Raw genomic sequence first — 12,635 nt, 5'->3', positions numbered from 1 at the left:
CCATCAAACGAATGGCCCGGTGGAAAAGTTTAATAAAACTTTGGGGGCCATAATATGTAAATTTGTAAATAAGCACTCCAATAATTGGAACCTAGTGTTGCAGCAGTTGCTCTTTGTCTACAAAGCTGTACCACATCCTAGTTTAGGGTTTTCACCATTTGAACTTGTATATGGCCGCGAGGTTAAGGGGCCATTACAGTTGGTAAAGCAGCAATGGGAGGGGTTTACACCTTCTCCAAAAACTAACATTCTGAACTTTGTAACCAACCTACAAACCAGCCTCCCAACCTCTTTAGCCCTTGCTAAAGAAAACCTAAAAAATGCTCAAAAAGAGCAAAAAGACTGGTATAATAAACATGCCAAAAAACGGTCCTTCAAAGTAGGGGACCAGGTCATGGTCTTAAAGGCGCTCCAGGCCCATAAAATAAAAGCATCGTAAAAAGGGCCATTCACAGTCCAAAAGTGCCTAAAAGCTGTTAATTATCTCATAGCATTCCCCACCTCAAACCAAAAGCCTAAGAGTATACCATATTAATTCTCTAAAGCTCTTTTATTCCAAAAAATTAAAGGTTTGTCAGTTTACAGCCCAGGGAGGAGATAACGCTAAGTGGCCTAAAGGTGTCTACTACATAGACTAGATAGCTAAAAGTTTCCCAAAATTAACTGGTTCAAATCGTCCTTAAAATGTAAAAAATATTGTTAGTCTTTGTACACTTGGTAGTATATTCAGAGGTGCCATGTGTCTTATTAACTCTGTTTTCTCCTAAAGCTCCAGGAAAAAATCACAGCCAGTGTTTCACCCTATCTGTAATTTGGGGGGGGGTGTCATAAATATAAAGGGAAGGGTAACCACCGTTCTGTATACAGTGCTATAAAATCCCTCCTGGCCAAAGGCAAAATCCTTTCACCTGTAAAGGGTTAAGAAGCTAAAATAACCTCGCCGGCACCTGACCAAAATGGCCAATGAGGGGACAAAATTCTTTCAAATCTGCAGGGGGGGGGGGGGGGGGGGCAAAGGGTTTGGTCTGTCTATGTAATGCTTTTGCCGAAAACAAATCAAAAATGCAAGCCTTACAACTCCTGTAAAGTTAGTAAGTAATCTAGCTAAAAAATGCGTTAAATTTTCATTTGTTTAATGGCTTGTAAAATAAGCTGTGCTGAAGGGAATGCATATTCCTGTTTTTGTGTCTTTTTGTAACTTAAGGGATTCTCTGTGTTTTAAATCTAATTACCCTGTACAGTATTTACCATCCTAATTTTACAAAAGTAATTCTCTTACCTTTTCTTTAATTAAAATTCTTCTTTTACTAACTAATTACTTTTTCATTGTCCTTAAAATCCAAGGGTTTGGGTCTTTGTTCACCTGTACCAATTGGTAAAAATTATTATCAGCCTTACCCAGGAAAGGAGGTGTGGGGCTTGGGGGAAATATTTGGGGGGAAAATGTCTCCAAGTGGTCTCTTTCCCTGTTCTTTGTTTAAAACGCTTGGTGGTGGCAGCATACTGTTTAAGGACAAGGCAAAGCTTGTACCTTGGAAAAGTTTTTAACCTAAGCTGGTAAAAATAAGCTTAGGGGGTCTTTCATGCAGGTCCCCACATCTGTACCCTAAAGTTCAAAGTGGGGAAGGAACCTTAACAAATGCCTTAACCTTAACCTTAACAAATTAATAAAAACATAAGACCTGGTGACTGATGTTAGGGAGTAGTGCTTTTTGAGAACAGTCCTAACAGTAGGCATGTTCCGCAGCGATAAAGTACCATCTGCTAGAGGGGAAGAGTCCCAGGTAACCAGCCAAATGACTGTCGTTATTAATGAATGCATGCAGTGTTGTTGTAGCCAGGTAGGACGTTAGAGAGACAAGGTGGGTGAAGAAACATCTTCTTTTTGGAGCAACTTCTGTTGGTGGGAGAGACAAGCCAGACCTGAAGACCTCTGTGTAGGCTCAAAAGCTTGTCTCTCCCACCTTGTCTCTCTCATTAATGAATGGCAGCCATCAGAAAGCCGCTTTCTTTGCACAACCCAAAGACAAATCGCTGTGCAGGCAGAACTTCAGTTTCTCTTGCCAACAATAATTATGCATGGGACTGTGTGGATAAATTGATTTAGGGAACTGAAACTTTTCAAATGGACTGATATCTCTGTGAGAATGACATATTGGTGCTCAGGCAGTTGAGCACCCTGAGCTAATCCCCTTCAGTGGACAAAGCTAGACATAACCCTGCATCACTCATTTCCATTCAGGCAGACTAGGGCACTGATCTCCTCCCAAGTTTGTTACTCTCTGTTTTAGAAATAGTGTTGCGTAACCAATTTCTGCCAGAGATCAGGTTGTGTTTTTGTGGGTAATGCTCTCTTACAAGAAAGGATAGGTGGACAAATTGGTAGTGAATGCCAGTCTCTTCCAGCTGGAAGTTTTTGAGGTGAAGTAGTTTTATAAAGCTGACTGTTTCCATTGTAATATGGTACTATATCATGTTAAACAAAGCCATATATTAAGGTAAGGAAACATCAGAAAGTTTTCTTCTTGTAATAGCCGCCCACTTTTCTCAGTCTGAATCATATCTATTGAAAGAATCACATTTAATGAGAGAATTTTCTAAACATCATGGCTCAGTATGCTTAACCTTCCTCGTTATTTCGTGACATTAAAAATTACTGCACGCTGTCTGTGAAATGTTGCAATTGTGTTGGTATTTAAGGTGCTTGTAAATACTCGTGCAAATCAGTTTTTCTGATGTTTGACTGCAGGGTGAGGTGTGTGTTTATATGCCCAGGGGAAATGAGATGTATTTGCATCAAAGAGGGTGTAACAGGCAAGCGCGTGCCAGAACCACGTAGTTAGGAGCAGTTGCACTGAACTAGTATGAGCCAAAAATGTTTGCACATGAAAATCACTGGCTTCCTAAAGAAATAATGGACTTTAATCCATTTTTATAAATGCTCTGATTCGAAAGGCTAAATGGTGGCTTTTGGTGAGGAATAGTATTAGAAAACAAACCTTTTGTAAAGACCCTACATCATGCATATTAAGACTTTTTGTAGGATTGAGTTTGGCCACAATTGTATTGTTTCATGCAGTACTGTTAATCTGTGAGGTGCTGTTAAAAGGTCATTTTTTACATATCACTACACATTGTAGTTACTCTGATTAAGAGCTTGAGTCATCTCCCATTGAAATCAATGAAACCACTCCTATTAACTTCATTGAGAGCTGATTGAGCCCTAAATTACGTGGGACAGCTAATTATAAATAATAATTACTTTGCATTTGTAAAGCCCCTTTTAGTCACAGACCTAAAAGCACTCTACAAAGGTGGTTTTCTAGTTTTACAGATGGGGAAACTGAGGCAAAAAGGAGGGGGGTTTGTTTTTTACTTTCCCAAGGTCATCCAGTAACCAGTGGCAGATTGAGCATTTGAATCTAGGTCTCCTGACTCCCAGTTCCCTGCAGTAGCCTCTAAGCCACAGTTCTGTACTTCTCTATTCTTCCCTGCATTCTCTAGCTCACTATGTATATGTCCGCTTTACTTTGCTACATCTTTATTGACTTAGATTTTTTCAAGCATACAACTACAATCACCTTCCCCAGGCTTTGGGACTTCTAATATTGAAACAAAACAATAATCAATAAATGCATTGAACTGCTAAAATCCATGGAGAACCACATAATCCTAGTTCATTCCCACTCTGCTACCCTACAGTTAGCAAGCCCCTCCTCAAATGCCCCAAAGAAATGAGAGCCTAACACACCCAGGCTCTGGCAGAGCAAGGTGTTGGGACCATGTTCCAGAGTCAAGGGGCCCTCAGGGAAAAGCTTTTGCCAGCAGCTCCCTCTCTTTTGTGTTGACGGTGCTTGTCAGAGGATGACACTGTCCTTTTAGTAGCACCAGTGCACCTCAGCTGACCCCAGTTGAGCTTTAAAAGAGGGCAGCTGGGTTTACATAGAGACCCAGATGGGGAGGCAGGGGAGCCTCGGTGATTCAGACTGAGGGCTGGTCAGGAAAGGGGTGGGCATGAGGCTTTCACTGCCTGCTCCCTGGAAGTAGTGATTCCTGGAGAGTTAGGACTGCCAGAGTCCCTTGAGGGGAAGGCAGGAGCACAGGACAGCGAGAGTCCCTGGGAGGGGCCGCAGAATGAACCTGAGAACTAAAAGGGGAAAAACCCCTGTAACCCAGGGTGAATTGAGCAACTGTGCTAAGTTGGACAATAAAACTACGTAGAGACGGTGCGCATGGCATCGAGTCCTTAGTAAGCTGGGGAGAAGTCCTGCCTTGTGACAGTGCTCCTGCAGCAACATTTGTTTTACATGAAGACTTACCTGTTCCTTTATGACCTCCAAATTCAGACTTTGATTACTATGCTACGCTCTGGGCAAAGATCACCTTCCCAAATGTCCCAAAGTGTAGTCTCAAGTGGAGTCATCAAATCTTGGGTTGACAAAGATATAAGGAAGTGTGGCAAGGTCTACATCCAAAGCAAATGGCTGCATTCATCTTACATGGGGGAGATGGAGAAGTACGCTCTTCACCATAACTGTATCTGGTTGCAGGGTTTAACAAGACCCCTAAATTGCAAACTTTATTTACAAATGATTGCCATCCACCATCAGTTACAGGGGCTGATATAACTCTAACCAATTTCTCCAGTGACTTCCCCAACTCGCAAACATGCTTGTTTATTTGCATTGTGCCTCTGCCGCGTAGCTCCAATCTGTTCCAATGCACCTCTTCCAGTGTACTCTTTCACCTTACTATCTAAATTTTATCCCAGAGATTACCCTCTGACCACAAAGGCCTCTGACTCTTAAAGCCAGATAAGACATGCCTCAGTTCCCCGTCTCGCAGTTGAGTTAATGGAAATTGGAGAGACAAGACTCCCTATATCTTCACCCCATTTACTTCCCCCTCTATCAAACATACCTACATCTCCCCTCCAATCTCCAGGCCCTGCTGCTTCTGAAGCTACATTCCTGTGTCAAAATACAGAAGTCTGACCCTCAACCATCCTTGCCCCTCTCCTACCCAGACATGACAACTAGGAACCCCACGAGCCACAGGCATCTGTGTCTTGGCTTTACTTTGAAGAGTTACTTCTTGATTCCCACTTCTGGACTTTGGCTTGAAGTGTTAGTCTGCCACAAGGACAGGCCATGTAGCCTGGGAAGAAAACTAGTAGATCTGTTTTATCGTTATTGCCTTAGTTTCTCTGGGTCACAGAGAAGCAATAGCCTCAGTTCAAGATTGTGTTCAAAGGAGAGATGTCAAGACTGAGTTGTTTTCTGGTAAAGGAGGGATGGATAAAATATTAAATGCAGTCTTCTGCACTTGCCCTTGTCTTTGTATTTCCCAGCTAGAATCTCACAGTGTATCTCCACAGTTCTTTACCTTTTTTTAAAACTTGATTTTTTTTTCAGATTTGGGGATATGTTAATTTTTAATTGGTTAATATTGCAACCCCTGCTATATAACTTAAAATACATCCTTTGTTACATGTGTAAATTAGGCAATTCTGCTTGCTAAAGGTAGTAGCATACTTTTTGTGAGCAGTTAAGCCTATTTTTAATGTCCAGCTGGTGACGTTACTGTAATTTAATTCGTAGGGGCATTTTGACTCTCTGTCTCAGTGATAGTGGGTGTTGTTTTGGATTAATGTCAATGAAAAATTGTCTGTTTTTGTACATTCTGTCACATCCATATTGGAACATTTTTGGTGCTTATCTGGTGGTCTAGTGTAGCTTTGAACAGTATTTTGTTTCCATCATTTTTGTTCTACTTTTCCTGAAATGTCTGTTTTCTTATAGGAGACAATCATAAATGCAGAAGACAAGCTGAGAAATATGTCCCAAATGCTGCATTAAATGGGAAATGAGTTCAAAATGCCTCAAATGTGCCCTTAAACAGGCCAAAGTACAGAGTTAACCTTTTCTGCCATTTCTTTTAGATCATAGGTTCAAATCTCACTTTCTCAGACAGTTTGGCAATCCAACAGTATCATTAAAAAACCTAGATATATACACAGCCATCTGCCCTGCTGGGGTCTGAGCAAAAGCCTATGGAAGTCTAGAGAGAGATTCCTATTGACTTCCGTGGGCCAGTCTCTGCAGAGAACATGGCGGTACCATGTTTTGAATGCTTGCTTCTGTATTTGATTTCCTGAGCCTCTCTTTGCCATTCTGCTCTGTGGACCACTGCAAAATGAAGGTACTTGATTCACTTTTGAGTGTTACGTTGCAGCCTGTGCATGGGCAAAGCACAAACAAAATGGGTGGAGCCTCACAGAGGAGAAGCCAGCTGCTCTGTACTGTCTTCTTATTCTCTGAGATTTGCAACCTGAAAAGTGAATATAAGCGCCCTACCACCACCACCATAGTGTGGGACGGAGCAGCAAGGCTGGACAACAGAAAATGGAATAGGGGATAGAGAAATGAAGTTGCCCATAGCCAATTTCTGTATGTCCTTTCTAAATGAAGGGGCAGAACAAACTGAAATGTAAATATTTTCCTGATCTAAACCCTGTCTTCTAAAGGTCCCTCTTGCATTAAAAACAGTAATTCATTGCTTTACACAAATAGTTATGATATATACACTGAAATGGGTATGATTCTGTGATAGTTTGGATGTGGTAGGCTATGAAATAAGGGATGTAAACAGTTTCCAGCCATTTATGTTTTTATTAGAGCTTTTATCTTTGTGACTCCTTTATTAGTTGCTATGGATACAGGCAACACAGAGCTTGTTAATGAAAAATCTATCACGCTGATAAAAATGTGGTGTGTTTGTGGTCAGATATGCATTACTTAAATCCTACTATGCTTGGCAATTAGTTTTACCTGTGTTTGCATTCTTGCAAATAATTTTAAAAATCTGTGGCAATTAATAGTGTATGTTTTTGCCATATGGAGCATTACAGAATGATTTTAAGTACAGTACAACACCAAACAGAAATTGGTGTCATTCTAAATTAGGGGTTGCATTGACAGTTATAAATTAATGTGCTGTTGATTTAAATGCACTTTTTTTTGTCTAAAATTGTTCATAAAAATCCACATTGTAAAACCAAATCACAAAATGGCATTGGATAGCTGAATGTCTTACAATATTGGCGCTGTTTTGAAAACACAAACCTTGCTTTCAGGTTACTCTGCCAGCTATAAAAAAAATTATGATCTTTCCCACAAAAAATTAAATATTTCAGAAAATAAATGTAACAAGTGTAATTTATTTTATCTTCATTCCAGCCACTTTGACCAGGGAACACACAGTACTTCTTTGCTACAGTGGTTTTCAGACTATTAAAAAAATAACAGAATTTGTCTGCTTTTTTTTTTTTTGAAAGAAAGCTTTCTATGAAGAAAATTTTTGAGAAAATTAGATCGTTTCATTGTATTAATACTTTATAGTTGCAATACGTGTCTAAACTGACATGCTATGATAGTATAAAGTTGTTATCAGCATGAGTTTGGAATAGTTTCATTTTCTCACAAATAAGTCTGTCACTTGTCCAGCATTAACCGTGCTGGACTTCAAGCCAGCATAATTTGTAGGAGGGGGAAAGGAGGAAAACATGTCTGAATCAGGTTAATTGGAAAAAAAGTTGGCTTTTTGGAGTTTTGGAATAATGACAATGGCCCTGGCAGAAACAGATGAGTGATCAGAGTGCAGGTTAGAGGCCGTCAGAAGGTGCATAATGCATGCACTTCTTCATATGGTTCTGCAATTTATCACGTGGATATTGCTGTCACATACGTGATACTGTAAAAATAGATGCTCACGTGATGCTAGTCCCTGCTAAGAATGCGAAATGTGACTTGAAACAGCTAGAGTAAATGGGCTGTCCACTGGAGAGACCCTCGAGCTTCAGTGTGGATGAACAACCCTTTCAGTTGCCACAAACATTGCCCTCTTTGTGGTAAGGTTTAGCTGGTGAATCTTTGACTTCATTGTCCCATTCTCAAAATACAACTCCACACAGGGAGCTCCCAAGATGTAATGCTCTATAATTAACTGTGGTTGTGGGCATCTCCACTGCCCATCCCCCATCCTGTACAGCATGTCCACATTTGTTCCACTACATTCAGAACCTTTTGTATTCATGTAGCTGGGGAACCGGATTTGCCCCATTCACAGTAGTTTAAGAACTGGACAGAGGAGAAATAACTCATGAGCAGTGTAGTCATGAAAGTGAGAGTCTCTCTTTCAAGGTGAGTGAAGAGAAAGGCAGTGAAGAAATCAGCCACTCATTCAGAATGTACTGTATTTTTCCTCTTATTCTTCAGACTAAAGTTGCATATAAGTAAATGTTTTATAATGTGCTACAATAAAGATCCTTGAATATTAAACTTTTTATCTTCTTAAAAAAAAACCACCCTGGGAGTATTTTGAAGAATGGATGAATCCAGGTAAGTTTTGGATTTCAAAACCATCTAGAACTCTTCAAAAACATTCTAGAAAATTTTCAAAATATTTTAGATATTTCAAAGCCTTATTTTCGAAGTTGTTTAATATTTTTCTTCGTTAAAAATCAACTGGAAGCAATGAAAAGTTTTACAAACCAACAGTGGTCTCCTAAATGGAAAAATCCTCGATGTTCCGGTGTAGCAGGCTTTCCATTCTAGAACCAATAACATTCTAAAGGGGCTATAAATTGTGGACTGAGTTCTTAGATCTTGATAATTTAGTGCTCTGGTTTTAAGATAAGTAATTGAGGCAGGTATAGTGAGTGAAACTCATCTCTGCACAGAGGGCCAACTAGCCCTGGACTAGTTAGGTACAGAAACTATTTAACTTGGCTTCAAAAATGTTTTTACCAATGCTTGTCTGCACTACTCTTACTGCCGGAGGCTTCCTCTCATGCCAGGTTTTTCTCCTGTTTAATTTTGTCCATCTACCAGCTGAGGATTGATTGTGCCCACTAGCAAAATTGCTTCAGTCTCTTATCACCTTGGGCCTGTGTTGGTGCAGACCAGAGGAGAGTATCAGAGTCTGGTTCAGACTCAACTGCCCAGCCATTCAGCTATTAGAGTAATCAAACTAGCCACATGTTGATATACACCCAGCACATTCTTCCAGTCCTGGGTACAAAGAACCGGGAACATGATTCAGACTTACACACCAGCCTTCTACAATGACCGAAGTATTGCTACTAAGCTAGCTTCGAAAAAGACTTTTGACATTTAATGAGCCAAATATTTCTCTTGTGTAACTTGATTGACTTAAATGGAGTTAACTAGAGATGAATTTGTGTTTTGCATAAACAGGGAGGGCCCAATCTCATAAACATGAATGCATGTGGGTAGCTTTACTCACATTAACTCAGTGGGACTACTCACAATCGTAAAGTTTCTCACATGTGTAAGGGTTAGGCTCATAGTTACCAATTTAGGATGCTAAAAAAAAAAATCCGTTAAATCCATATAGCCTGAAAGTGAAAAGAATCTTTGTTTTGCTGTAGAACATTAATGGTCTTTATTTCTCTTACAGGCTTTGGGCATGACCAGTGGAGGTCAGGCTGGTTTTGGGGCTCCTTCATCCAGACAGTATGCACGACAGAAAATAACTCGAGTAAACCTCAGGGACTTCATCTTTTACATGGAACAGGAAAGAGAAACTAGCCATTCTCTCCTGCTCTACAGAGCTTTGCTTAAATAAAGCCAAGAATTGTACTAGTTTCCTCATAGAGGAGCCCAACCTGCATTGAAAATCTGTAATTTGAACGTGCCTTCTATTTTTTTCAGATGTCAGAGTTCCAGTAGTTTGTTTTTGCAAAGTTGTCAGACACATGCAATAAATCCCCCTTACATAAAATGAAAGAAAGAAATGAAAATGTGCAAAAGGTTTTTAAAGAGGTTAAATCCATGGATATGATCCATGCTTAAAGTTTTATGGCATTTGGCCATTTTTAGATGAGGCTACCCAGAGTAGATGAGAGGAAGTTTATACAAATTCAGAGCCTGATTGCAAATGCTTACACAAGTCATCCCATTGATGACACTGGGCAACTTGCAAGAAGGGTTTGTAGGATTGGGCCCGAAGGATGGTATTTGTTTTATTAGCAGTATCTTCAATTACAGTGCTAGCTTTTCTGTGTTCCCTTAACTTGTACTAGCACTGTTTTCATTGACTAACCACTATGATGCCTATTATCATTTTAGATTAGTTATCATTGCAATTTTTTGCACAGCTGAAAGAGTAGCCATCCTACACTCCCACAAATTTTATATAGTCATGATTTTTGCTTTTACTACTCATTTCCTGAGCCAATACCTAAGTGTATGAAATCTGTGCATTCAGGTCCCAGCTGAGTTACCTTGAATAGCTTCCAGTTGTTTTCTAAATCTGCTCAACCTTTTGCACATTTGTAGCAGCTGCTTAGTAACATGAATCTGAGTTGGTTTTTTATTTTAAAAAAATCTTTTTATTTATTGTGAAGAGTACGGTCTAATTGTGGTTTTAAAAATGAGAGAGTAAAGATTTTAGAGTATTCTACACTGATTTTTAAAGTCACTGTCCAAAATAGTTGTGTTATAGAGGGGCCAGTCCTGCTCTCATTGGAGTCAGTGGGAGCAGTATTAAGTCCTCAGGGTCCAATCCTGCAAGGTCCTCAGTATCATCACAGAAGTCACTGGGAGTTGACCTTGCCTTGCATGATCAGACCTTGAGACCCCAATCCAGAAAATGTATGTAACTTTCAGCATGTGAATAGGTGTAAGTATACACACACGTGCTTAAATGCTTTGCTGAACTAGAGCGTAAGTTACCAAAGCCAATGGGAGTCTTCTTAGTAGGCTTTGGATAAGTATTCAGTAAGCAAGTGGACACCAGTTATAGTTCAGACATAACAGTATTTTCAGTAACTATGGAAGGGAGTCATTTCCTTATTTACATTTTCAATTTTTACTGTGTTTGTACTTGCCACATTTTTGAGGCAGTATTTTTTTTTTTTTTGGATGGGAAACAATACTGAAAGCACAAACAGAACTATCTGTCCAATAGTTTTAAAAACAAAAATTTTAATTATATTTTAAAGGTTTGTTAAAAGCAGAACAAAATTTATACTGCTGCTATTTAGCCAAAAGATTATTTGTAACGTATTTAAGGCCAGGAAGTGTAAAATTATGTTTTAAATGTACTGATAATGTGTACATATTGTTTATAAAGACCTTATGTTTATTAGAATTATGTTATTTTGATTATTTCTGTACATACTCGTAAATATCCCAATTTGTGTGAAAACATACTTCCTTATTTGTACTTATTTTATAAAGAAATAAAACAATTTACTAAAGTAACACATTTGAGTGACATACAGTATTAATTTATCAAACATTAATTTCAGTTTCACATTGTCTTGTAGTTTTTAAGCACTGTTCAAAAACATTTTGCATTAAAATATTAACAATACCCACAAAGAAATACTTAAACTGAGTAATGTTCTGTTGTGCTGATTCTTATTCTTTGTCAAACATCTAATAAAACTGTCAACAATCTTGATGCTATTAAATACAGTCAATGAATGCACACAACATTTGCTTTCTTAAAGATCTGTCCAATAAGCACAACATAACATCTTCCTTTCACTTTTCTGGCAGACTTGGGAGCACAGTGGCACAGAACAGTACATGTAAAAGTGCGAGAGAAGACTGAAGTTTTCAAAACCACAGTTTCAGTGCTCAGCAAAGATTCCAACCAATTACGTTCAGTGAAATTAGATTAAAAAACAAGGTATGTTTACTTTTCGGCGTTCAAACGAAAAGCATTCGCTGTCTGCAAACCACAGTTTTACTAGACGTGATGATATTTTAAAAACTGTTTTACATGACACTGAGCAATGTTCTTAATCAAGCTGTGTTACTCTGGTTTAGGACAGAAGTAAAAATTCACATCAGTTTTTGCTGATATTGCTACTTTAGAATACAGGGATATAAAAAAGTAAAAGAGATACAAATGAAACTGTAATAAACATTAAATCCGTGACCTGCAGTCGCTAACTAAAAGAACATGTCCTCGCTTAACTTTTCCTTTTAAAAAAAAAAGGCGTATTTCTCTAAACGAAGTGATTGTTTCCATATGCCTTGCTTGCTCCAGTGCCCTTTTGCAGTTAATGCTGTGATGTCATGGCTCAAACTTTCCATCTCAAGTTCACATTTAACTCAGTTGGAGCAGCCTGGAATCTTTTATGATGCCACCTTACCAAACTGCTGTCGGTACTGTAGCTATAAAAATATGGTGAACACCAAACTGAAAAAAACAGACAAACAAAACCACAAATACTTAATGGCTCTCTACATACATCTAAAGCATTCTGTCCATGGGCTTGATCCTGAGAGGAGCACAGGGCACTTCAACTTCCATTTTACTTCAACTGGAGCTGACAATCCTCACCCCCTTGTAAGAGGTCCTTAATATCAGTTCCTACTGATACCACCCTGGACAAAGGCCAAAATTCCTTTGATTGATTTCAGCAGTTTAGTCTGAGTAAGGACTGCAGGATTGGCCCATACTCCTGAAGCCTGAATGTACCGTAACTACCGAAGAGCTTTCCTCTCCCAGCTGAATGTTAATGAATGGAACAGTATGCACAGACATATAAGGGTTCAGCCTCCACTTATCTCTGAATCACCCTGCTCAGGAAATGA

General features: G+C 39.1%; 1 protein-coding gene across 6 annotated transcripts in view; it reads left to right on the top strand.

The window, feature by feature from the left end:
- Positions 1 to 11,288, top strand: part of LOC102945492 (transcription initiation factor TFIID subunit 4) — a 196,298-nt gene extending 185,010 nt beyond the window's left edge. For all 6 annotated transcript variants that reach the window (XM_037878200.2, XM_037878199.2, XM_037878205.2 and 3 more), the window contains one exon: positions 9,481 to 11,288. In XM_037878200.2, coding sequence (XP_037734128.1) covers positions 9,481 to 9,648 — 168 coding nt within the window. In that variant the 3' untranslated portion in view covers positions 9,649 to 11,288. The remainder of the gene's footprint in view (positions 1 to 9,480) is intronic.
- Positions 11,289 to 12,635: the final 1,347 nt, after the last annotated feature.

This window comes from Chelonia mydas, chromosome 12, assembly GCF_015237465.2.
Source record: "Chelonia mydas isolate rCheMyd1 chromosome 12, rCheMyd1.pri.v2, whole genome shotgun sequence".
Classification (NCBI taxonomy): Eukaryota; Metazoa; Chordata; order Testudines; family Cheloniidae; genus Chelonia; species Chelonia mydas.
This window is presented reverse-complemented; position numbering and strand designations above follow the sequence as displayed.